The 27,204-nt window shown below is 45.8% G+C and overlaps 1 protein-coding gene across 3 annotated transcripts in view; it reads left to right on the top strand.

Annotated features, from left to right (window-relative positions):
• The window catches only part of pigk (phosphatidylinositol glycan anchor biosynthesis, class K), a 125,502-nt gene that overhangs the window by 8,196 nt on the left and 90,102 nt on the right, over window positions 1–27,204 (top strand). For all 3 annotated transcript variants that reach the window (XM_085983450.1, XM_085983449.1, XM_085983451.1), the window contains exons 2-8: window positions 7,214–7,267; window positions 14,237–14,328; window positions 16,591–16,726; window positions 17,729–17,840; window positions 19,216–19,312; window positions 21,540–21,657; window positions 26,923–27,033. In XM_085983450.1, the coding sequence (XP_085839576.1) occupies window positions 7,214–7,267; window positions 14,237–14,328; window positions 16,591–16,726; window positions 17,729–17,840; window positions 19,216–19,312; window positions 21,540–21,657; window positions 26,923–27,033 (720 nt within the window). The remainder of the gene's footprint in view (window positions 1–7,213; window positions 7,268–14,236; window positions 14,329–16,590; window positions 16,727–17,728; window positions 17,841–19,215; window positions 19,313–21,539; window positions 21,658–26,922; window positions 27,034–27,204) is intronic.

The raw sequence follows: 27,204 nt of genomic DNA, 5'->3' as shown, positions 1-27,204 counted from the left end.
TCAGCCAATGTCCCGAACTCCTCCATCACCATCCCTGGGTATGTCCCGGCAGGAGAGACCCACCAGAGGTGGCGGCACAGTGGTATACTGGGAGGGAGTGGTCCTGGGAGTCCTCAACAATGACTCCGGATCCCATGAAGTCTCATGGCTTCAGGTCAAGCATGGGCAAGGAAACCTCCTGCTGATTACCACCTACCGCCCTCCCTCAGCTGATGAATCAGTACTCCTCTATGTTGAACACCACTTGGAAGAAGCACTGAGAGTAGCAAGGGGACAGAACGTACTCTGGGTGGGGGACTTCAATGTCTAGCACCGAGAGTGGCTCGGTAGCACCACTACTGACTGAGCTGGCCAAGTCTTGAAGGACCTAGCTGCCAGTCTGGGCCTGCGACAGGTGGTGAGAGAACCAACACGACAGAAAAACCTACTTGAGCTCGTCCTCACCAATCTACCTGTCGCCGATGCATCTGTCCATGACCGTATTGGCAGCAGTGACCACCGCACCGTCATTGTGGAGATGAAGTTCAGTCTTTACACTGAGGACTCCCTCCATCGTGTTGTGTGGCACTACCACCGTGCTAAATGGGATTGATTCAGAACAGATCTAGCAGCTCAAAACTGGGCATCAATAAGGCACTGTGGGCCATCAGCAGCAGAATTGTATTCCACCACAATCTGTAACCTCATGGTGCGGTATATCTCTCACTCTACCATTAACATCAAGCCAGACGACTAACCCTGGTTGAATGAGGAGTGTAGTAGAGCATGCCAGGAGCAGCACCAGGTGTACCTAAAAATGAGGTGCCAAGCTGGGGAAACTGCAACACAGGACTACATGCATGCTAAACAACAGAAGCAGCATGCTATAGACAGAGCTAAGCGATCCCACAATCAACGGATCAGATCAAAGCTTTGCAGTCCTGCCACGTCCAGTCGTGAATGGTGGTGGACCATTAAACAACTAATGGGAGGAGGAGGCTCCATGAATATCCCCATCCTCAATGATGGTGGAGCCCAGCACGTGAGTGCAAAAGACAAGGCTGAAGCGTTTGCAACCATCTTCAGCCAGAAGTGCCAAGTGGATGATCCATCTCTGCCTCCTCCTGAGGTCCCCATCACAGAAGCCAGTCTTCAGCCAATTCGATTCACTCCACGTGATATTAAGAAATGGCTGAGCTCACTGGATACAGCAAAGGCTATGGGCCCTGACAACATCCTGGCTATCGTGCTGAAGACTTGTGCTCCAGAACTAACTGAGCCTCTAGTCAAGCTGTTGCAGTACAGCTACAACACTGGCATCTACCCGACAATGTGGAAAACTGCCCAGGTATGTCCTGTCCACAAAAAGCAGGACAAATCCAATCCGGCCAATTACTGCCCCATCAGTCTACTCTCAATCATCAGCAAAGTGATGGAAGGTGTCACGACAGTGCTATCAAGTGGCACTGACTCGCCAATAACCTGCTCATTGATGCTTAGTTTGGGTTCCACCAGGACCACTCTGCTCCAGACCTCATTACAGCCTTGGTCCAAACATGGACAAAAGAGCTGAATTCCAAAGGTGAGGGGAGAGTGACTGCCCTTGACATCAAGGCAGCATTTACCAAGTGTGGCATCAGGGAGCCCTAGTAAAACTGAAGTCAATGGGAATCAGAGGGAAAACTCTCCACTGACCGGAATCATACCTAGCACAAAGGAAGATGGTTGTGGTTGTTTGAGGCCAATTATCTCAAACCCCCCCCCCCCCCCCCCGCAGGACATCGCTACAGGAGTTCCTCAGGGCAGTGTCCTAGGCCCAACCATCTTCAGCTGCTTCATCAATGACCTTCCCTCCATCATAAGGTCAGAAGTGGGGATGTTCGCTGATGACTGCACACTGTTCGGTTCCATTCGAGACTCCTCAGATAATGAAGCAGTCTGTGCTTGCGTGCAGTAAGACCTGGACGACATTCAGGCTTGGGCTGATGTGTGGCGTGAATATTATTTGCCACTTAAGTGCCATGAAATGACTATCTCCAACAAAGCGTCGAACCACTGCCCCTTGACATTCAACAGCATTACTATTGCTGAATCCCCCACCATCAACATCCTGGGGGGGTCACCATTGACCAGTCACACAAATACTTCACTGGACCAGTCACATAAATACTTCACTGGACTAGTCGTATAAATACGTCACTGGACCAGTCACACACATACTGTAGCTACAAGAGCAGGTCAGAGACTGAGTATTCTGCGGTGAGTGTCTCACCTCTCGACTCCCCAAAGTCTTTCCACCATCTACAAGGCACAAGTAAGGAGTGTGATGGAATACTTTCCACTTGCCTGGATGAGTGCAGCGCCAACAACACTCAAGCAGCTCGACACCATCCAGGACAAAGCATCCCGCTTGATTGGCACCCCATCCACCACCTTAAACATTCACTCCCTCCACCACCGGAGTACTGTGGCTGCAGTGTGTACCATCTACAAGATGCACTGCAGCAACTCACCAAGGCTTCTTCGACAGCACCTCCCAAACCCACGACCTCTTCCACCTAGGACAAGGGCAGCAGGTGCATGGGAACACCACCACTTCCAAGTTCCCCATCCAAGTCACACACCATCCTGACTTGGACATATATCGCCGTTCCTTCATTGTCGCTGGGTCAAAATCCTGGAACTCCCTCCCTAACAGCACTGTGGGAGTACCTTCACCACACGAACTGCAGCGGTTCAAGAAGGCAGTTCACCACCACCACCTCAAGGGCAATTAGGGATGGACAATAAATGCTGGTCTTGCCAGCGACACCCACATCCCATGAACGAATAAAAAAAAAAGTGTAGAGGGAGCTTTACTCTGTTTCTAACCCATGCTGTACCTGCCCTGGCAGTGTTTGATGGGACAGTGTAGAGGGAGCTTTGCTCTGTATCTAACCCGTGCTGTACCTACCCTGGGAGTATTTGATGGGACAGTGTAGAGAGAGCTTTGCTCTGTATCTAACCCGTGCTGTACCTGCCCTGGCAGTGTTTGATGGGACAGTGTAGATGGAGCTTTATTCTGTATCTAACCCGTGCTGTACCTGCCCTGGCAGTGATTGATGGGACAGTGTAGATGGAGCTTTATTCTGTATCTAACCCGTGCTGTACCTGCCCTGGCAGTGATTGATGGGACAGTGTAGAGGGAGCTTTGCTCTGTATCTAACCCGTGCTGTACCTGCTCTGGGAGTGTTTGATGGGACAGTGTAGAGGGAGCTTTGCTCTGTATCTAACCCGTGCTGTACCTGCCCTGACCGTGTAGAGGGAGCTTTATTCTGTATCTAACCCGTGCTGTACCTGCCCTAGGAGTGATTGATGGGACAGTGTAGAGGGAGCTTTACTCTGTATCTAACCCGTGCTGTACCTGCTCTGGGAGTGTTTGCTGCTGATGCTGTGTTGGCCGAAATGGAAAGGATTACATTCCCTAGAGCTGTCGCCCCTCCTATTGATGAGCATGGAAGAAAATTTAGCAATGGACTGTCTGGAATTTGCGTTAAATGACAGTAATGCGACTGGAATTAATTGAGTGGGCGAAGGACGAATATTGAAGACCTCTTGAGAATGATTATATGAAAAATACTTGCAAAGCTGTAGTCGCTGAATTGAATTGACCTCCCAAGATTGCAGAGAACATGAAATGGGTGAACTCGCTAGCACACAGCATGTTAAGTGTGAGGCAGTTTGTAATGTTCCATTTTAGTTATCGCCCCCCTTCAATAAGGTATAATTTGATAACGCGAGTTGCTCCAGGGACACTGATAGTGATAAAAAGTTTTAAAATAATTTACTTGTTAAAGAATATAGTTCTGGAGACTGATTATAAAGGACCTAATTGGATTTGCACAGAAGGTTTAAGCAATCTGCAGTAATTACTGGAGAGAGCCCAGCTGGCTGGAGTTAATCAGATTGCCATCATGCTAATGAGGCAGTGAATCAAGTGGGACACGAACCCCCTCCTGAAATTAAATTCAGAATCTAATTTCTAGGAAAATGATGAGGCTTAGATACGTCTAGTTGCAGTGACCTTAATTTATTTTAAAAGTTGTTTTTCGGGAACTGTTTGAGTTATAACTGCTGTTCTCGCAAATTGAGGTTCATGTTTTAGTGCTTTCTTGATGGGTGTGAGCTTATCATGACTAGCCAAGGCAAATCGGTGCATGTGATAAACAGAGACCTGGAATTCTCTTCCTAAACCCCTCCGCCTCTTCACACCTCTCTTCTTTAAGACACTCCTTAAAATCTACCTCTTTGACCAAGCGTTGGACACCTGTCCTAATATCTCCTATGCCTCAGGTGTGAGTTTTTGTTTGATAAAACTCCTGTGACGTTCCTTGGGGTGTTTTACTATGTTAAAGTGGCTCTATAAGTGCAAGTTATTGTTGTGCCTTCCTTGCTCTATGGTGGCTGGCTGTAAACACGTCTAAGCAGCCAGTTGCACCCATCAGTTCTGCGTTGATGTGAAGGTGTTTCTGAAGGGCACTGATGCAAACAAACCGTAGGTACATCTCGGGAGTCAGGTTGGTGGTCTTACTGGACCCTACGTCCACATCCTGGGGACACGGTACCATCTCTAGGGGAATCGAGGGATATGGGGATCGGGCGGGAAAGTGGAGTTGAGGTAGAAGATCAGCCATGATCTTATTGAATGGCGGTGCAGGTTTGAGGGGCCGTATGGCCTGCTCCTGCTCCTAATCTCTCTGGGGGGGTTAGATAGTCTTTTGGGGTTCACGCCAGCTGTAGCCTGCCTGGAAACTTTTCAAAACTTAATTTTTTTCTGTTTCGAAATTTATTGGAGAACTGCCGCTCCTGTCAGCTCGGGTCTTTTGGCTGCACACTCCCCTCCGAGTCAGAAGGTTGTGGGTTCAAGTCCCACTCCAGGACTTGAACACAAAATCTAGGCTGACACTCCAGTGCAGTGCTGATGGAGTGCCGCACTGTCGGAGGTGCCGTCTCTCAGATGAGATGTCTGCCTGTTCAGGTGGATGTAAAAGGATCCCATGGATCTATTTCGAAGAAGAGCAGGTGAGTTCTCCAGTGTCCTGGCCAATATTTAATCCCTCAACTAGCACCAGAAAGAAATTAACTGGTCATTGTCTCATTGCTATTTGTGGGATCTTGCTGTGCGCAGAATTGGCTGCTGGGTTTCCCTACATTACAACAATGACTGCACTTCAAGAAGTATGTCACTGGCTGTAAAGTGGTTTAGGACGTCCCGAGGATGTGAAGCTGCTGCACAAATTGCAAGTTCCTCCTTTTATAGCATCACTGGTAATGTAGCCTGGTGGCTATGGGACTGGATGAGCAATCCAGGGATTGCGGCTTTAAATACCATCGTGGTTAGTTGTGAATCTGAATCTGTGGGCTGGCACCTTGGAAGTTGTCGTAAAGACCCAACAGGTTCACTCGTGTCCTTCAGGGAAAGGGAGCCCGTCACCTCGACCAGGTCTGACTCGAATGCTTCAAGATGTGGCTGACTCTTCGTGCATTCACGGCAACTAGGCACGGCTGTGAACTCTGCCTCGTCGCCCTCGCCCAGATCCCATAAATAAAATAAGATTTAAACTGGCATTCTAATCTGTTGAAAGCTGTATGTACAAGATACAAGGATGATATCCAAATGGAGAAGAGTGTACCTCTCGGGAAAGATTGGACAAGGCTGGGGCTCTTTAGCAAAGAGAAGACTGAGGGGCAACCTGATAGAGGTTTTCAGGATTACGAAAGGGTTTTGTAGGGTAGACGTAGAGAAGATGTTTACTCTTGCGGGCGAGACCAGAGCTAGGGGCCATATCTATAAGATAGTCACTAATAAATCCAATCGGGAACTCGGGAGAAATCTCTTTACCCAGAGAGTGGTGAGAATGTGGAACTCGCAACTGCAAGGAGTAGTTGAGGCGAACGGCATAGATACATTTAAGGGGAAGCTAGATAAACACATGAGGCAGAAAGGAATAGAAGGATATGTTGATGGGGTTAGATAAAGAAGGGTGGGAGGAGGCTCGTGTGGAGCATGGACCAGTTGGGCCGAATGTCCGGTTTCTGTGCTGTAAATTCTATCTAATTGTAATACTTGGTCAGATCTCACACAGAATTATGGAGTGGTGGGGTAGACATGGATACTGCAGAACCACGAGGGGTGGACGAGAGAAAGAGCGTGCATGGTACCAACATAATCGGTCTCTAGGATCGAGGAGGAGAGAGATGCAACACACTTGGCTACGCACCAAGAGTTGACCTGAGGGAAACATCAAAACTGGCCCCGTGCACTTTTTTTTGTTCCGAGAAATGGTTTTGCTTAATTGTGGTTAAATCCCAGCCAGATTTTTAAAAAATTTGCTTCCTTCTCCAACTGTAGCCAAATCTTTGAACGCTGGAAGCATCAAGCTCAGATGGTCCAGCTTTGTTAAGCTTGCCCATAACTTGAAGCGTAAGTGGCGGCATCCAGTCAGTTTGGAAGCGTGCCTTCGGAAATGCAAATATTCATTGAAGTCAAATGTTTAAGGAAATAAAGAGCAACTGTTTGTTTGGAATTCCTCCCAAGATATTCCAGTCCGAGGCTACCAGATGGTACAATTTACATAAACCTAAAGTGTCTCAAAGTGCCCTGCTTTACTCGAGACCTGAGGCTTCCTGATGGATCAGCTGGTGAAGGCCGTGATCAGCTGAGCTACACAATAGGGACAGTATCGTTTTGCCCATATTCCCTCGGATTAGGAAGGGAAAATCAGCCAGGGATCCCACTCTGATTGCTAGCCAGTGTAAACGCTAGCTGGAAAGTGTCCGTCTGTCCGTTTCTGCCTGAGACAGTGAGTGTGCACATTGCCCTCCCCACTCCCCCTGTGGTTGAATAGCCTGCTGACTCTTTCAGTTAAGGCTTGCGCGTGAAGCTTAACAGCTGAGGCAAAGTACCAAAGGCCGACCGGCACATGTGGAACCTTTAGGGGCTTCTCAGGCCGGTCCGGTTTTAATCTTCCACAGGTGGAATTGTTTAACCATAGACCACAGAACCACTCCCAAACTTAAATGGAAGTAACTTTAAAGTTTGAAATGTTCTGATTTAAACACGAATATCTGATTATTTGTGACAAGCAAATGTAAAAATAAACAGAAGCAAAGAAACCACAGGTAATGTTCAGCTTTCTGTTTGTAGTTGTGTTTAGAATATTTCCTAATATGTATTTATTTTTTGTTCATACAGACTCGAGTAAAGCAGCTCTTCAGAAGTGGTCACACAAACAATTGGGCCATACTGGTGAGATTGTATAAACTACTAGAAAGCTCACAGCAGTTTTACACCGGTCGATAGAGCATGTCCTAATGGCTTGGCTACCTTGTGCTTGTTTACAGATATTTAAAAATGCATGAATTAAATTCTCATCCTTGTGTTCAAATCCCTCCATGGCCTTGCCCCTCCCTATCTCTGTAACCTCCTCCAGCCCTACAACCCTCCGAGATCTCTGCACTTCTTCAATTATGAACCCCCCCCGATTTCCTTCACCCCGCCATCAGAGTCTGTGCCTTCAGCTGCCTGGGCCCTATCTCTGGAATTCCCTCCCTAAACCTCTCTACACCTCTTCCCCTCCTTCAAGATGCTCCTTAAAACCTACCTCTGTGACTAAGTCACCTGTCCTAATATCTCCTTATGTGGCTCGATGTCAAATTTTGACTGACAACGCTCCTGTAAAGACCCTTGACACGTTTCATTACATTAAAGGCGCTATATAAATGCAAGTTGTTGTGGAATAAGGTGAGAGATGCTAGAGCTGGGGATTGGAGGACCATCTGTTTCCAGTGCCTGGTGTCCACATCAAGTACTCTCTGGTCAAGCATAGCGGTTTGATGTAGAGTAAAGCTTTCTTTACAGTGTCCTAACAAGCAAACCCAGGTAAGGGAGCAGCATGATGAGATGCAGTAGAAACTGTCCTCTACGTTGCTCCATAAGTGCTCCCAGGTCAGGTGTAGCACAGTTTGTTGTGGTATAAAGCTCCCTCTACATTTCCTCGGACTCAATTTCCGAGGCCCTGACCTAGTGAGAGGCATCCGAGCAAAAAAGGTGGAAGCCGACATCCTCTGTTGCCTCTTGTCTGCCCAGCCAGGCTTCCCTCCTTCTCCCCAGCCTGATTTCTACCTTCCCCTTCTCCAGTTGTCATGGTCCATGTGGGAACCAACGACATAGGTAGAGCTAACAATGAGGTTCTGCTGAGGGAGTTTGAGGAGCTAGGGTCTAAATTAATAAGCAGAACCTCAAGGGTAATAATCTCTGGATTACTACCTGAACCACACGCAAGTTGGCATAGGGTCAAGCAGATCAGAGAGTTGAATGCGTGGCTCAAAGAGTGGTGTGGGAAGAAGGGGTTTCAATTCATGGGACACTGGCACCAGTACTGGGGAAAGAGGAAGCTGTTCCATTGGGACGAGCTCCACTTAAACCGGGCTGGGACCAGCATCCTGGCGAATCGAATAACTAAGGCGTTAAACTGAAAAAGTGGGGTGGGAGGAGAAGGGTCAAGTGAGGGGAAATTTAGAAATCTAAAGAGAAAGGTCAAGGCAATAGAGCAGTGTAGCGATTTGGGTAAAAATAAGCAGAGTGTGACAGGAAGGGGCAGAGAGTTTAACGGTAGCAGTGCAGCAGAGAATAAGGTCAAAGTAGGGAATAATGGTAAATTTAAATTATAGGCTCTTTATCTGAATGCACGAAGCATTCGTAACAAGATAGACAAACTAATGGCACAAATAGAGATACAGGAAACTTTGGTTTATCCGGAGGTTAACTGTCCGGAATGCTCGAGCCACCGGCAAAAATCAGGAGCCGTTTCGTTAGGTTTTTTTTCTTTTCGTTGCTTTTTTTTTCACCAGTCAGGCTCTGCAAGGTCTCACTGAAGCTGTTGCTAAGCTACAGAGACGCTTGCCAGGTATGGCCGACTGGTTTGTTGCCAGATACGGAGCTCAAAATCTCCGTATGTTTCAACATTAGCGCTGGGTTGTCCGACAGTTTTGATGGGACGGCAACAGCTCGGTCCCGTCGGTGCTGGATAGCACAACGTTTCCTGTAAATGGGTTTGATCTAATCGCCATTACAGAGACGTGGTTGCAAGGTGACCAAGGTTGGGAACTAAATGTTCCAGGGTACTTGATGTTTCGAAAAGACAGGCAGAATGGAAAAGGAGGGGAGTGGGGGTAGCCCTGATAAAGGATGACATGAGGACAGTAGAGAGAAAGGATCTCGGCTCGGAAAATCAGGAAGTAGAACCAGTATGGTGGGGTTAAGGAATAACAATGGGCAGAAAACACTGGTGGGAGTAGTATATAGGCCTCCTAACAGTAGCTATACCGTTGGACAGAATATTAATCAAGAAATAGCAGGAGCTTGTAACAAAGGTAATGCAATAATCGTGGGGGACTTTAATCTTCATATAGATTGGACAAATCAAATTGGCAAAGGTAGTCTGGAGGACGAGTTCATGGAATGCATTCGGGATAGTTTCCTGGAACAATACGCCATGGAACCAACCAGGGAACAGGCTATTTTAGATCTTGTATTGTGTAATGAGACATGGTTAATTAGCAATCTCATAGTAAAGGATCCTCTGGGGTAGAGTGATCATAATATGATAGAATTTCACATTAAGTTTGAGAGTAACATGCCTAAGTCCGAAACTAGAGTCTTAAACTTAAATAAAGCCAATTACATAGGTATGAGGGGTGAGTTGGCTAAGGTAGATTGGAAAAATAGATTAAAAGGTATGGCGGTAGATAAGCAGTGGCTAGCATTTAAAGAAATATTTCATAATTCTCAACAAAAATACATTCCATTGAGAAACATAAACTCTGGGAAAAGTGATCCATCCGTGGCTAACAAAAGAAGTTAAGGATAGCATTAGATTGAAAGAAGAAGCTTATAATGTTGCGAAGAACCGTAGTAAGCCTGAGGATTGGGAGAGTTTCAGAAACCAGCAAAGGATGATCAAAAAATTGATAAAAAGGGAAAAACTAAAATATGAGCGAAAACTAGCAAGAAATATAAAAATAGATTGTAAGAGCTTCTACAAGTATGTAAAAAGGAAGAGAGTAGCAAAAGTAAACATTATAGAGGCTGAGACAGAAGAAATTATTATGGGGAATAAGAAAATGGCAGAAACGTTAAACAAATATTTTGTATCTGTCTTCACAGTAGAAGACACACAAAGTATACCAAAAATGGTGGGGAACCAAGGGTCTAATGAGGGTGAGGAACTTAACGTAATCAATATAAGTAGAGAAAAAGTACTAGAGAAACTAATGGGACTAAAAGCCGACAAATCCCCTGGACCTGATGGCCTACAAGAAGTGGCTGCAGAGATAATGGATGCATTGGTTTTTGATCTTCCAAAATTCCCTAGATTCTAGAACGGTCCCGGATTGGAAGGTAGCAAATGTAACACCGTTATTCAAGAAAGGAGGGCGAGAGGAAACCGGGAACTACAGGCCAGTTAGCCTGATATCAGTCATTGGGAAAATGCTGGAATCCATTGTTAAGGAAGTGGTATCAGGGCACTTAGAAAATCATAACATGATTAGGCAAAGTCAACATGGTTTTATGAACGGGAAATCGTGTTTGACAAATTTATTAGAGTTTTTTGAGGATGTAACTAGCAGGGCAGATAAAGGGAAACCAGTGGATGTAGTATATTTGGATTTCCAAAAGGCATTTGATAAGGTGCCACATAAAAGGTGCCACACACAATAAGGGCTCCTGGGGTTGGGGGTAATATAGTAGCATGGACAGAGGATCGATTAACGGACAGAAGAACAGAATAGAAGCAGGAGTAGGCATTTTGGCCGTTCGAGCCTGCTCCGCCATTCAGTAAGATCATGGCTGATCTTCTACCTCATCTCCGCTTTCCTGCACAATTCCCTTAATATTCAAAAATCTGTCGACCTCTGTCTTGAATATACTCAATGACTGAGCCTCCACAGCCCTCTGGGGTAGAGAATTCCAAAGATTCACCACCCTCTGAGTGAAGAAATTTCTCCTCATCTCAGTCCTAAATGACTGACCCCTTATTCTGAGACTGTGACCCCTGGTTCTAGACTCCCCAGCCAGGGGAAACATCCTCCCTGCAACTACCCTGTCAAGCCCTGTAAGAATTTTGTATGTTTCAATTAGATTACTTCTCATTCTTCGAAACTCTAGAGAATATAGGCCTAGTCTACTCAATCTCTCCTCATAGGACAATCCCTCCATCCCAGGAGCCAGTCTGGTGAACCTTCGTTGCACTCCCTCTATGGCAAGTATATCCTTCCTTAGGTAAGGAGACCAAAACTGTACACAATACTCCAGGTGTGGTCTCACCAGGGCCCTGTATAATTGCAGTAAGATGTCTTTACTCTTATACTCAAATCCTCTTGTAATAAAGGCCAACATAGCATTTGCTTTCCTAATTGCTTGCTGTACCTGCATGATAGAAACATAGAAACATAGAAGATAGGAGCAGGAGTAGGCCATTCGGTCCCTCGAGCCTGCTCCGCCATTTAATGAGATCATGGCTGATCATCCAAATTCAGTACCCTGTCCCTGCCTTCTCTCCATATCCCTTGATCCCTTTAGCCTTAAGAAATATATCCAACTCCTTCTTGAATATATTTAATGAATTGGCCTCAACTGCCTTCTGTGGTAGAGAATTCCACAGGTTCACCACTCTCTGGGTGAAGAAATTCCTCCTCATCTCTGTCCTAAATGGCTTACCCCTTATCCTTAGACTGTGACCCCTGGTTCTGGACTCCCCGACCATCGGGAACATCCTTCCTGCATCTAGTCTGTCCAGTCCTGTTAGAATTTTATAAGTTTCGATGAGATCCCCTCTCATTCTTCTAAACTCCAGCGAGTATAAGCCCAATCGACCCAATCTCTCCTCCAATGTTAACTCAACGACTGCGTGTAGGGATAAACGGGTCTTTTTCAGGTTGGCAGGCTGTAACTAGTGGGGTGCCGCTAGGATCAGTGCTTGGGTCTCAGCTATTTATAATTTATATTAATGATCTAGATGAAGGGACTGAGTGTAATGTATCCAGGTTTGCTGATGATACAAAGCTAGGTGGGACAGTAAGCTGTGAGGAGAACACAGAGTCTGCAAATGGATATAGATAGACTAAGTGAGTGGGCAGTAAGGTGGCAGATGGAGTATAATGTAGGGAAATGTGAGGTTATTCACTTTGATAGGAAGAATAGAAAAATAGAATATTTTTTAAATGGTGAGAAACTTTCAAATGTTGGTGTTCAGAGAGATTTGGGTGTCCTCATGCAAGAAACACAGAAAGCTAGCATGCAGGTTCAGCAAGCAATAAGGAAGGCAAATGGCATGTTGGCCTTTATTGCAAGGGGGTTGGAGTATAAGAGTAAGGAAGTCTTGCTACAATTGTACAGGGCCTTGGTGAGACCACACCTGGAGTACTGTGCACAGTTTTGGTCTCCTTATCTAAGGAAGGATATACTTGCCTTGGAGGCGGTGCAACGAAGGTTCACTAGATTGATTCCTGGGATGAGAGGGCTGTCCTATGATGAGAGATTATATAGAATGGGCCTATACTCTCTGGAGTTTAGAAGGATGAGAGGTGATCTCATTGAAACATACAAGATTCTGAGGGGGATTGACAGGGTAGATGCTGAGAGGTTGTTTCCCTTGGAGAGTCTAGAGCTAGGGGACATAGTCTCAGGATAAGGGGTTGGCCATTTAAGACCGCGATGAGGAAGAAGTTCTTCACTCAGGGTTGTGAATTTTTGGAATTCTTTGCCCCAGAGGACTGTGAATTCTGAGTCGTTGAGTATATTCAAGGCTGAGCTAGATAGATTTTTGGACTCTAGGGGAATCGAGGGACATGGAGATCGGGCGGGAAAGTGGAGTTGAGGTCGATGATCAGCCATGATCTTATTGAATGGAGGAGCAGGCTCGAGGGGCCGTATGGCCGACTCCTGTTTCTTATGTTCCCTTCTCCCCTCTGCCCTTACTTACGCGCTCAGCCACATTCTGGTTCTTCAGAGCGTTCAGAAACTAGCGAAGCACCATTTTAAAATTTGTTGATGACGCCAAATTGGGGTGTGTAGTTAATACTGAGGACGACTGCGACAAAATGCAAGAAGACATTAATAAATTAGTAAATGGCAATTGAATTTCCATATAGATAAGTGTGAGGAGGTGCATTTTAGTAGGAGGCATAAGGAGGCCACATATGCCTTGGAAAGTAAGAGTCTAAATGGGGTAGAGGAGCAAAGGGATCTGGGGTACAGATACACAAACCACTAAAAGTAGTGACGCAGGTTAATAAGGCCATAAAAAAGCAAACAAAGCACTGGGGTTCTGTCTAGAGGGATAGAATTGAAAAGCAGAGAAGTGATGTTAAACTTGTATCGAACCTTGCTTAGACCACACTCAGTACTGTGCACAGTTCTGGTCTCCATATTATAAAAAGGATATAGAGGCACTGGAGAAGGTGCAAAAAAGATTTACTAGAATGCTACCAGAACTGGGAGGCTAGACCCATCAGGAAAGATTGAACACGCTGGGGCTCTTTTCTCTAGTAAAAAGAGAAGTCCAAGGGGTGATCTAATCGAGGTGTTTAAAAGTTATGAAGTGGTTTGATAGGGTAGATGTAGAGAAGATGTTTCCACTTGTGGGGAGACCAAGGGGCCATAAATCTAAGATAGTTGCTAATAAAGCAAATCGGGAATCCAGGAGATACTTCTTTACCCAGAGAGTGGCGAGAATGTGGAACTCGCTACCACAGGGAGTGGTTGAGGCGAATGGCATAGATGGGTTTAAGGGGAAGCTAGATAAACACGAGAGAGAGAGAAAGGAATAGGAGGAGATGTTGATGAAGAGTGGGAGGAGGCTCATGTGGAGCATAAACACCAGTATGGACCTGTTGGGCTGAATGGCCTGTTTCTGTGCTGTAAATACTATGTAATTCTATGTTACATTCGCTTTCATTTTCTTACGATTTCTGTCGCTCGGCCATTCTTAGTACCGGAATGACTACTCTCTTAAACTATAAATTTGGTGTTCTCAATGGATGCCTCGTCCAGGCGCGAGTTGAAATGCCCCCTGCTGTAAAATCCTTGCTGGTAATTTTATAGTTGCTGTAGGGAAAGAATCTGGTGCGGTGCGATATTGCACCTTGTCAGAACTGGATGGGCCGCCTGTGCTGTGCCATTAATTGCTCTGCTCTTCTGAATTTCACTCCCAAGGTGTGCACGTCCAGATTCTGGTTCAACTATCGTCATGTTGCCAATACATTGTCAATTTATAGGAGTGTCAAGAGACTAGGGATCCCAGACAGGTAAGGAAAACTGCGTGGGTTGTTGTACTGCTCATTTTGTTGTTCATTCCATGGAGCCCTGTAGAGGGAAAGATGCGAAAATGAGAGAAATTTGATGGAGCTGTGAATGCACTGTGCAGTCTGGTGTTGGGCATGCACCTGTGATTGTTTTTCCGTTCATCAAGGTTACTTGCTTCACTTAAAGAAAAAAAAGAAAGACTTGCATTTCTATAGCGCCTTTCACGACCTCAGGACTTCCCAAAGCGCTTTACAGCCAATGAAGTACTTTTTGAAGTGTAGTCACTGTTGTAATGTAGGAAATGCAGCAGGCAATTTGCGCACAGCAAGCTCCCACAAACAGCAATGTGATAATGACCTGATCTGTTTTAGTGATGTTGGTTGAGGGATAAATATTGGGCAAAACACCGGGAGCACTCCCCTGCTCCTTTTCGAATAGTGCCGTGGGATTTTTAATGTTCACCTGAGAGGGCAGACGGGGCCTTGGTTTAACGTCTCATCCAAAAGATGCAGTACTGCACTGAAGTGTCTGCCTAGATTTTTGTACTCAAGTCTCTATGGAGTTGGCATTTAAAATTATATAATAGTGAAGGCACTTCACAGTAATTCATTGTAGGTGAAGCATTTTGGGATGTTCTGTGAGATGTGTTAAGGGGCTATATAAATGCAACTACTTTCAACAGTTTTTCACCGATCACTTTTGACTCGTCTCCCTTCGCGCCTGCTCTCACTTCCATCCCTCTCCCCTCCCCCATCTCTCCCCTGAAGGATTTGATAAACTTGCAGGGCTTCTGTATAAGAACATAACATAAGAGCAGGCCATTCGGCCCCTCGAGCCTGCTCCGCCATTCAATAAGATCATGGTTGATCTTCGACCTCAACTCCACTTTCCTGCACTGTCCCCATATCCCTTGATGCCCTGAATATCCCAAAATCTATCGATCTGTCTTGAATATACTCAACGACTGAGCCTCCACAGCCCTATGGGGTAGAGAATTCCAAAGATTCACAACCTTCTGAGCGAAGAAATTTCTCCTCATCTCGGTCCTAAATGGCCGACCCCTTATTCTGAGACGGTGAGCCCTGGTTCTAGACTCCCCCGCCAGGGGAAACATCCTCCCTGCATCTACCCTGTCAAGCTCTAAGAATTTTGTATGTTTCAATGAGATAATCTCTCATTCTTCAAAATTCTAGAGAATATAGGCCTAGTCTATTCAATCTCTCCTCATAGAACAATCCCCCATTCCACGAACCAGTCTAGTGAACCTTCATTGCACTCCCTCTATGGCAAGTATATCCTCCTTTTAGGTAAGGAGACCAGAACTGTACACAATACTCCAGGTGTGGTCTCACCAGGGCCCTGTATAATTGCAGTAAGACGTCTTTACTCTTATACTCAAATCCTCTTGTAATAAAGGCCAACATACCATTTACTTTCCTAATTGCTTGCTGTACCTGCGTGTTAACTTGCAGTGATTTGTGTACAAGGACACTTCCCTAAAGGCTACTTTATTGCAAGGTTATTAATTAACCCTCTCTCAAGTGGTCATTCTTCCAAGTATGAGCTTCGATAGAAAGTGTCAGCAGGCTGTTTGATGTGGTAGCATCACAGCCTGGTCCTGCCCCCCTTCCCATCCATCCTGATCTTGCATATCCACTTACCAGCAGGGGGCCCCACTGGATAGCGATCAGGAGCTGCAACCATGGCTGATTCTCCCCTCCCTAACCTGGGGGCACTTAACGACATTGTAACACCCAGATGTGAAGTGCTGTGAGATGTTTCAGAGATGTGTTCGGGCACTGTGTAAATCCAAGTCTTTATCTACTCGAGCTGATTGCAGACCTCGAGTGCTGATGCATTGAAACCGTTTGAATCCTTAAAGCTGAAAGAAAGGCTTTGTCACAGTGCCAGTGATGTGTCCAATATGAAACAGTTCTGTGGCACTGCTCTTTGTCAAATAGTACCACGGGATCTTTTACAGACGGGGCTTTGGATTGACGCCTCACCTGAAGGGCAACACCACTGACGATTCAGTACTCGCTGCGAAGTGGGCCTTGAACCGTCGTACCTCCGATTCAGTTAAGATACTCGTAATTCATCCTCTCAAATCATTTCCCCTTCTGCCACTACCAGTGAAAGCCCTGTCGCCACCAGTACATCAGAGAGAGACTTGACGTACAACAGTTGAACGTCTTTGCTAGGGCATATTGTGACTGTGAGTTGCATGTTGAGCTCAATGACTAGCCTTATTCCTTTTCTTTCAGTCACATTGTGCTGATGCTCGCAGATGACATGGCGTGTAACCCACGAAACCCCAAACCTGCCACCATCTTCAGCCACAAGAACATGGAGCTGAATGTTTACGGAGACAATGTCGAGGTCGACTACAGAGGCTATGAGGTCAGAGAGCTCATTGTGTGGTGTGTAGATGTTTGCTGGAGTAAAATTGCACTTTTAGCTTCATTTAATAATTTAAAAAATACATTTATGGAACTAGGTGGAGCAGTGGGTTAGACACTGGTGCTTCATCTTTGGGAGCTGGGCTTGAATCCAGCCACGACTGTGTGGGCCATATGTGAAATGGGTTTTGGTAATTTGCTAAATTCCTTCAAGCGTGAGCTGTACCTGTTTCTGGCTGGGGTGGAGATCACCTCGTGCAAAAGGTCGGTACCCGGTAATGAGGGTCAGAGTGGTCTTCTGGACCAAGCCTAAGGGGGTCAAGAAGAATTTACCAGATTTTTATCCCCTCCCCCGAATTGGCCTGGATTTTTAACCTGATTTTTCGCCTCTCCCGGGAGATCACATGGCTCCTGGGTAGGGTAGTGAGCGTATATATTGTGATTGCACTTGTGCGGGACAGGCTGGATGGGGCAGAGGGCCTTTTCCTATCTGTCATTGTTTGTATGTTCGTATTCCAGTTCTTAGTTTCCGTGGGTGCCAGAGTCTGTAATCCAGCTTGCTGCAATTTGAGAGAGGCCGCAGGTGTGGGACTTGGGAAGGAAAGGCACTCCTGAGGATGGAGCAGGGGCATGTTGTTGGGGTAGAGGAAAGGGAGCTTCATTCTGCATCTGACCTGGAAGTGCTCGATACCGACACCGTGTACCCAGCACTGACCTCTAGCACCTTGATGATCACAAAAAGACCCAAATTTACTTACAGTAAAAAGAATTGCGTTTATTTGCACATTATCACATCTCCCCAATCTCTCAAAACATTCAGCGAATAACTTTGACGTACAAGTGTCTGTTGCTATGTGGGTAAATGCAGCAGCAGCCAGATCCCACAAACAATAGCGAGACCAATCACGGCCTAATTTGTTCCTGGCGGTGTTGGTTGAAGGAGGGATGTTGGCCGGGACACGGGGGAGAATGTTGGCTTCAATTATTTCTGCTTTATTCTCAGGTTACTGTTGAGAACTTCTTAAGGGTGTTAACGGGCCGGCTTCCTCCCAGCACTCCCCGTTCCAAGCGCCTACTTTCAGATGACAGGAGTAACATTCTCATCTACATGACCGGTAGGTGCGATGGTGGTGGGGAGCTTATGATACTGGGCTAGCAATACAGAAAGACTTGCATTTATATAGCGCCTTTCACGACCTCAGGACATCCCAAAGTGCTTTACAGCCAATGAAGTACTTTTTGAGTGTAGTCACTGTTGCAATGTAGGAAACGCGGCAGCCAATTTGCCCATAAACAACAATGTGATAACGACCAGATAATCTATTTTAGTGAGGTTGATTTGAAGGATAACTATTGGCCAGGACATCAGGGATAACTCGCCTGCTTCGAAATAGCACCATGGGATCTCTTACGTCCACCCGAGAGGATAGACAGGGCCTCGGTTTAACGTCTCATCCAAAAGCCAGCTACTCCGACAGTGCGGCACTCCCTCAGTACAGCACTGGAGTGTCGGCCTAGATTTTTGTGCCCAAGTCTCTGGAGTGGGACTTGAACCCACAACCTTCATGACTCTGAGGCGAGAGTGCTACCCACTGAGTCACGGCCGACACTGTCCAGAGGTTGTCGGTTCAATCCATGAAAAGAAAGTACAGTGGTTTCAGTGCACTATCTTCTCGAGTATGTTCTAACAAGCCGCGGCTGTGCTCGCTATATTTACACGTAACCTGTTAGAATTTGTGAACTGGCTCTCGGGTGAAGGTAAAAGATCCCGCGGCACTATTTCGAAGAAGAGCAGTGGAGTTCTTCCCGGTGTCCTGGCCAATATTTATCTCTCAGCCAACACCTAAAATAGATTATCCCATCGCTGTTTGTGGGAGCTTGCTGTGCACAAATTGGCTGTCGCGTTTCCTACATTGCAACAGTGACTACACTTCAAAAGTGCTTCATTGGACGTCCTGAGATTTTGAAAGGCGCTATATAAATACAGTTCTTTTATAACATATACAACACACTGGCCAACTTAACGGAATCTCATCTGTCTGCAGTTGGTGGTATAACACTTTGGGATGTCCTGAGGATATCAAAAGCACAATATAAATGCAAGTACTTTCTCTCTCGCTGCAGGTTTCAAAAAAGAAGAGACTGTTTGTTTTATAATGAACTGAGGGGAGAAAAAGACAATTATCGCTAGATCGGTTTGGATGACTTAACATCCTTTCAGCAAACTTGATGCCCTCACAGAATACCAACAACACCACCTTCCCATTAAGCTTTTACTGTCGACCTGAACTGGGAGACCAGGATTTTAGTTTAATGTCTCATTTGGAGGCACCCCTAATGGGTGCCACACGAAGTGTCAGTTTGGATTGTGCTCTCGAGCCCTGACACAACCTTCTGACCTAGCAGCAAGAGTGCTGCCAACTGACATGACTGTCTTTACACGCCTCATATTATTTTGTGCATGATTATCACTTTTTGTTTTAATTGAAGGACACGGTGGCAATGGGTTCCTAAAATTCCAGGATTCCGAAGAAATTACAAATGTTGAACTTGGAGATGCATTTGAGCAGATGTGGCAAAAGAGAAGGTAAAAGCTGACTGCTATTCTTGGCTGGATAGACGTATAAGAAGTTATTTTGCAATCGGGCACTCCCAGAGGGACACGGTGCTCGCAGGTAGTGCAGCCCGTGATTTAATTTTTTTTTTACATCTGATTTTGATGGGCAGAAAGCCGTTGGTTGTCCACACCCAGTTCTCTCAGATGGACCACATGCGGGCGCTGCTCTCCGCTGGGAGTGCGGGGTCGCGGGATCACCTGTGTACCGCACACTCCTTCCGACCTGTGTCCTGCCGAGAGGCAAACAGAACCTACTGTTTTAACGGGAATATTTGACCCCTCCTCTCGCTCGAACGTGTACTTTGTTAGTTGGTTAAAGTAAGAAGAAAAATAGTCGTTCACCACAGTTGCTGTATTTTCATCACTAAATTAAAATTAGAAGTAAATTTTCATATGACTCATGACATGAATCAGCCATTCATGAAAAGACTTATGAAATAATACTGAGCGGCCTACGAGTGGCGCTGTCCAGGGAGAGTATAAATACTCGGGCACGGGCCCAGCTTGTGCAGGACATTCTTAACAGGAACTAGTGAAGGACACAACTAGACCTCCATGTTGTAAAACAGTTGATTAAAGCTTTCTTTAATGCTTAGACCAAGTGCCTAGTAGTTTTCTTACGTCAACTCCTAAAACGAAAGTGGAGCCACCAGATCAGTCTTCGCGATGGACCAATGTTTTAAGCTTTGCTTAATTCCAGAATCAGTCAGTCATCCACAACTTCTGGACCAGATGTTGGAGGTTGAAATAGATGAGTAAAGGTTTTCATTGAAAGCCAGATTTATTTTTCTCTTCTCACTTCTGCCCTTATGAGCTACGTGCAGAGTGAAGCAATAATGGTGACTGAAATTTTCAAACGACTTGTGAAATGTCTCTGGTGAAATCAAAACCCCAAATTTCCTACTAAGACTTTTTCCCAAGCTGAAAATACTGACTAAAATTTGGGAGCTTAAAAAGAAAACGAATTCACTGAAAACCAATTTCTTCTCAAGATTATGGAGCTGGTTCCCTGATCAGGCATACTCCATGGGAATGCTCAAAGCGAAATCTCAGGCCTTCGTTTTCCATCCATTTCAGTTGATGGAAAATGAGGGGTATTGGGCTGCAATTTCTCAACCAGCAGTCGCTGCAATTGCCACTCCTTGCTGTGAATGTGTGATCAGGGAATCGGCTTTTATAAATGGAAAAGGCTAAAACTTGAGGTTCAGATAATAAAATTAAAATTATTTTAGGACTAAATTAACACCGATGGTGTTCAGAGTAAGTTGTATGTGTCAGCCGTGCCTCTGTGGTAGCGTTCTTGCCTCTGAGTCAGAAGGTCGTGGGTTCGAAGTCCCACTCCAGAAACTTGAGCACAATATCTAGGCTGACACTTCAGTGCAGTACTGAAAGAACGACTTGCATTTATATAGCGCCTTTCATGACCTCAAGACGTCCCAAAGCGCTTTACAGCAAATTAACTAATTTTGAAGTGTAATCAATTTTGTAATGTAGGAAACGCAGCGGCCAATTGGCGCACAGCAAACTCCCACAAACAGCAATGTGATAATGACCAGATAATCTGTTTTAATGATGTTGATTGAGGGATAAATATTGGCCAGGACACCAGGGATAACTCCCCTGCTCTTTTTTGAAATCGTGCCATGAGATCTTTTACGCTCACCTGAGAGAGCCTCTGTTTGATCTACTGCACTGGAGGGTCAGCCTAGATTTTTGTGCTCCAGTCCCTGGAGTGGGGCTTGAACCCACGGCTGTCTGACTCGAGAGGCGAGAGTGCTACCAACTGAGCCACAGCTGACTACTGAGGGAGTGCTGCAATGTCGGTAATGCCGTCTTTTGAATGAGGCGTTAAACTGAGGCCCCGCATGCCCCCTCGGTTGGCTGTGTAAGATCTGCGTCATTATTGCTGTTTGTGGGAGCTTGCTGTGCGCCAATTTGGCTGCTGTGTTTCCTACATTACAACAGTGAATACACTTCTAAAGTACTTAATTGGCTGTAAAGCGGTTTGCGACATCCTGAGGTTGTGAAAAGCGCTATATAAATGTAAGTCCTTTCATGACTTGAGAGCTACCGGCTGTTTTCATTCCTGCTCCAATGGTCTAGGAGAGAGGGGAGCTTGCGGAGACTGGTTTGAATGTACAGAATGAAACAAGGCAGCGGCTTTGCTATAAGACTGATGAGTGTTTGCTTTCTCCAGGTACCATGAATTGCTTTTCATCATTGATACTTGCCAGGGGGCCTCCATGTATGAAAAATTCTATTCTCCTAACATTATGGCTCTGGCTAGCAGCCAGATTGGGGAGGACTCCCTTTCAGTAAGTTTGTAGCTCTGTTAAATATATGATTGATTGATAATGTGTATAGAAACAGGAAATGGAGAAAATATGCAGCAAGCTTCTGAAGAGGGAAAAGACAGTTGTTCCTGGTTCATGCCCTTGCAGAATCATGGAATCTTACAGCACAGAAGGAGGCCATTCGGCCCGTCGTGCCTGTGCCGGCTCTTTGAAAGAGCAGTCGTGCTTAGTCCCACCCCCCGCTTTTTGTCCGTAACCCTGCAAGTTCCTCATCCTCGGGTACCTGTCCGACTCCCTTTTAAAATTATTTATGGAATCATCTTCCACCACCTTCTCAGGTAGAGTTTTTCAGATCCCAACAACACTCTTGAGTGGGGGAAAAAAAATTCTCCTCCTCTCCCCTCTAGATCTTTTGCCAATGATTTTAAATCTATGACCTCTGGTTATTGACCCACTCGCCAGAGGGAATAGTTTTTCTCTCTCGACTCTTATCAAAACCTCTCATCATCTTGAAAACATCTATTGGGTCACCTCTTGACCTTCTCTGTTCTAAGGAGAACAGTCCTAACCTTTTCCAACTTCTCCTCCTAACTGAAGCCCCTCATTCCTGATAAAATCCTGGTAAACCTCTTCTGTACCTTTTCCTAAGGCCTTGACATCTTTCCTGAAGTGTGGTGCCCAGAATTGCCCACAATACTCCAGTTGAGACCTAACCATTGATTTATAAAGTTCTAGCATGATCTCTTCGCTTTTATATGCCATGCCTCTATTTATAAACCCAAATAACCCATATGCTTTTTTAACCACCTTATCAAATTGCCCTGCCACCTTCAAGGATTTGTGTACATGGACACTAAGGTCTCTCTGCTCATCTACACTTTTCAAAATGGTGCCATTTATAGTATACTGCCTTTCTGCATTAGTCCTCCCAAAGTGCATCACTTCACACTTCTCCGCATTGGACTCCATCCGTCGTGCTTCTGCCCATTTCACCATCCTGTCTGTCATCCTGAAGTCTCCAACTGTCCTCATCACTATCTACTTACGTTGTCAAGTTTCGTATCATCTGCAAACTTTGTAATGCTGCTCCCTACACCTGAGTCTAGGTCGTTTAAAAATTGAAAAGTGTAATGGAGCCAAAACCGACCCTTGTGGTGTCAGCCGTGGCTCGGTGGGTAGCACTCGCGCCTCAGAAGGTTGTGCGTTCAGGTTCTACCTCGGAGCACAAAATCCAGGCTGACACTCTGGTGTAGTACGGAGGGAGTGCTGCACCGATTTGGAGGTGCCGTCTTTTGGATGAGATGTTAATCCGAAGTCCCGTCTGCCCCCTCGGGTGCATGTAAAAGACCCCATGACACTATTTGAAAAAGAGCAGGGGGGAGTTCTCCCCGGTGTCCTGGCCAATATTTAATCCTCAAACAACGCCACTAAAAAAAAAAAATTATCTGGTCGTTATCTCATTGCTGCTTGTGGGAGCTTGCTGTGCTCAAATTGGCTGCCGCGTTTCCTACATTACAGCAGTGACTACACTTCAAAAGTACTTAATTGGCTGTGAAGCGCTTTGAGAACATCCTGAGGTCGTGAAAGGTGCTATATAAATGCAAGTTCTTTATTCATTAAAGCTGGAAACTGAAAGATAAATCTTCTAGTCCCCAGTTTTGATGAATGATCTGCACTCAAATTGTTAACCAGTCTTTTCTCTCTGCCGATGCAGTCAGCCTTGGCTCAGTGGTAGCACTCAGCCCCATTCCGGAGACTTGAGTGCGTAATCTAGGCCGGCACGTGCTTTAGAAGTGGAGAGAGATGGATACTGATAATCAAGTGAAGTGAATCTTTTGGGATTGAGGTGGAAGACTTTCAGAGAGAGGATTTTCAGGAAGGCAGAATAGTTTTGGAAAGGAGTTCCACAGGGGTGTAGTGGCTGAAATATTTAATGGCTGCACTTAGTGTCCCAGCCAGAATGGAGATGAATGGGTAATTCCCCCCATCGATCACACCTGGAGACCGCACTGCTGAAAGTAACGGATTGTTTTGTTTAATGTAACTATCTTCCACTTGCTGCATGTTGCTGGAGAAATAATCCTGCTATACTCGGGAGACATTGTTGGCTGTAGCTTCTGACGTACACTGGCTCCTGGTCTGACAGCGCCTCAATTTTAAAATCCACATCCTTGTTTTCAAATCCCTCCATGGACTTGCCCCTCCCTATCTCTGTATCCTCCTGCAGCCCCACAACCCTCAGAGATCTCTGAAGTCTAATTCGGGCCTCTTGCGCATCCCTGATTTTAATCACTCCACCTTTGGCAGCCATGCCTTCTGTTGCCTAGGCCCTAAGCTCTGGAATTCCCTGCCTAAACCTCTCCGCCTCTCTACCTCACTCTCCTCCTTTAAGATGCTCCTTAAAACCTACCTCTTTGAGCAAGCTTTTGGTCACCTGTCCTAATATCTCCTTATGTGGCTCGGTGTCAAATTTTTGTCTTATAATACTCCTGTGATGCACCGTGGGACGTTTTGCTACGTTAAATGTGCTATATAAATACAAGTTGTTGTTGCTTTGGTCATGAGTTTGCTGCACTCTGTTGAGTAACTAGACTCTTGTTTGCTGTAGTTTGAGTAAATTAAAACCACAAGTCCCGCCCTGCCTCGAACTCACTGGCTGACACAGCAGTATCACTATTCACTCTGATATTTAACATCTGAAGATGGAGCAGGGAGCAATCAAGAGTAGGAGAGACAGAAGCAAATGGGTTAGGGGGTAGGGTGCAAGATTTCCCAAATGGTGGGGCGAGTCCAGTGAGGGACTTGCGGACTAGGTCGCAGTGATCCATGGAACTTGGCAATGATGGAGTATGTGGGGGGCGGGGTCTTTGTGTAGACCGAAGAGGTGAACTAAAGTTAGTGAAGAGTGGAAAGGTGGAGGGTCGGTGAGGAGAACGTTTGGGGGGAAAAAAATATCTTCAAGGGATGAATGCACAAAGTAGGCAGTGGTGGAAATGAGGTAGGTGTGTGAGTGGTTATGGGTCAGATGTTTGACAGAACATAACAGAGAGCCTATGCTTGCACCACATCCCCTTCAGGGTCAGTCAGCCAGCCAGCCAGCCAGGCTGGTTGATAGAGTCGAAGCCACAGACATACGAGTGCTGTCTTCACTTTAACACTTGAGGAAATTTTGGCTTATCCAACACCACCGACTTACATTTATACAGCGCCTTTAACATAGTAAAACGCCCCAAGGTGCTTCACAGGAGTGTGATCAGACACAATTTGATACCAAGCCTCGTAAAGAGTTATTAGGACAGGTGACCGGAAGCTTGGTCAAAGAGGTAGGTTTTACGGCGCGTCTTCAAGGAGGAGAGCGAGGTAGAGGCGGAGAGGTTTAGGGAGGGACTTCCAGAGCTTCGGGCCTAGACGGCTGAAGGCACAGCCGCCGATGGTGGAGCGAAAGAAATCGGAGATGCGCAAGATTGCAGAATTGGAGGAGCGCAGAGATCTGAAGGTTGTAGGGCTGGAGGAGGTGCTGGCTTCACTTGGGAACATAGGAACAGGGGGTCAGCAATTTAACCCCTCGAGCCTGTTCCACCATTCAATGAGATCATGGCTGATCTGTGACTTAACTCTAATTACCCATGTTTAAGCTACAGAAAAATTCAGCTCAACCAGAGCTTGATAGCAGACCTACAGATGGGTACTGTGCTGCCTCAAAGGTGTGCTACAGAGAAACACTGATAGCAGTTAGGGACAGATTCCAGAGAGAGTAAAGACATTATAAGGGGTTAGGAAGAACAGGAGTAGGACATACGGCCCTTCGAGCCTGCTCTGCCATTCAATAAGATCTTTGCTGATCTTCGACCTCAACTCCACTTTCCCACTTGATTGCCGCATCCCTTAATTCCCCTAGAGTCTCAAAATCTATCTATCTCAGCCTTGAATACACTCAATGACTCGGCATCCACAGCCCTTTGGGGTAGAGAATTCCAAAGATTCACAACCCTCTGAGTGAAGAAATTCTTCCTCATCTCAGTCTTAAATGGCCGACCCCTTATCCTGAGACTGTGCCTCCTAGTTCTAGACTGTCCAACCAGGGGAAACAACCTCCCAGCATCTACCCTGTCAATCCCCCTCAGAATCTTATGTTTCAATGAGATCACCTCTCATTCTTCTAAACTTCAGAGAGTGTAGGCCCAATCTACTCGATCTCTCATCATAGGATTTGCCTTCCTAATTGCTGCTTGTACCTGCACGCTAGCTTTCTGTGTTTCGTGTACGAGAACACCAACATTTAATAGTTTCTCACATTTTAAAAAATATTCTGTTTTGCTATTCTTCCTACCAAAGTGAATAACCTCGCATTTCCCCACATTATACTCCATCTGCCACCTTATTGCCCACTCACTTAACCTGTCTATATCCCTTTGCAGGTTCTTTGTGTCCTCCTCATAGCTTACTTTCCCACCTAGCTTTGCATCGTTAGAAAACTTGGATACAATGCACACGGTCCCTTCATCTAAGTCATTAATATAGATTGTAAATAGCTGAGGCCCAAGCACTGATCCTTGCGGCACCCCACTAGTTATCATAGAATTGTTACAACATGAAAGAAGGCCATTTGGCCCGTCGAGCCCTTCCGACTTTCAGCCAGTCCCACTCCCCCACCCTTTCCCCGTAGCCCTGCAAATTTTTTTCCTTCCTTCCGATACTTATCCAACTCCCTTTTGAAAGATAAGATTGAATCTGCCTCCGCTATCCTTTCAGGCAGTGCATTCCAGATCTTAACCACTTGCTGCGTAAAAAAGTTTCCCTCGTGTCGCTTTTGGTTCTTCTGCCAATCACCTTAAATCTGTGGCCTCTGGTTCTCGACCCTTCTGCCAATGGGAACAGTTTCTCTCTACTCTGTCCAGACCCCTCATGATTTTGAACACCTCTGTCAAATCTCCTCTCAATCTTCTCTGCTCTAAGGAGAACAACCCCAGCTTCTCCAGTCTATCCACGTAACTGAATTCTCTCATCCCTGGAACCATTCTCGTAAATCTTTTCAAAAGCGGGAGGGGAAGGCTGACATACTTGATATTGTTTCTGGATGGTTTCAGCTGTCACTGTCAGCAGAGTTGTTCACCAGGACTGTTGAACTTTATTAGTTACTGAACAGTTTGAGGCGAGTCTAATTATTCGTTGTTGAAGAGTGACACAGCCTCTAAATAGTCGAGTTATCTCACAGGCTTTCACACTGATAGAAATCTCACTTCTTTTCCTACAGACTACTTAATGTTTTATCTGTCTTTCTACTAGCACCAGCCAGATCTCGCCATCGGGGTCCATCTGATGGACAGATACACTTATTATCTCCTTGAATTTTTAGAAGATATTCGCCCAGCCAGCCAGAATAACATGAACGACTTGGTAAGTAGCCTTGATGCAGGGAGATTCTATTGGGTTATTCCTATGAAGGTGTCAGCCGTGGATCAGTCGGTTTTACACTTGCCTGAGTCGCAACCTTGGTGTCATATTTGACCCTGAAATGAGCTTCCGACCACATATCCGCAGCATAACTAAGACCGCCTATTTCTACCT

Source organism: Somniosus microcephalus, chromosome 3, assembly GCF_052327205.1.
Source record: "Somniosus microcephalus isolate GS21.2 chromosome 3, FLI_Smic_1.0, whole genome shotgun sequence".
Lineage (NCBI taxonomy): Eukaryota > Metazoa > Chordata > Chondrichthyes > Squaliformes > Somniosidae > Somniosus > Somniosus microcephalus.
Note: the sequence above shows the minus strand (reverse complement) of the source record. Positions and strands in the feature narration are given on the sequence as shown.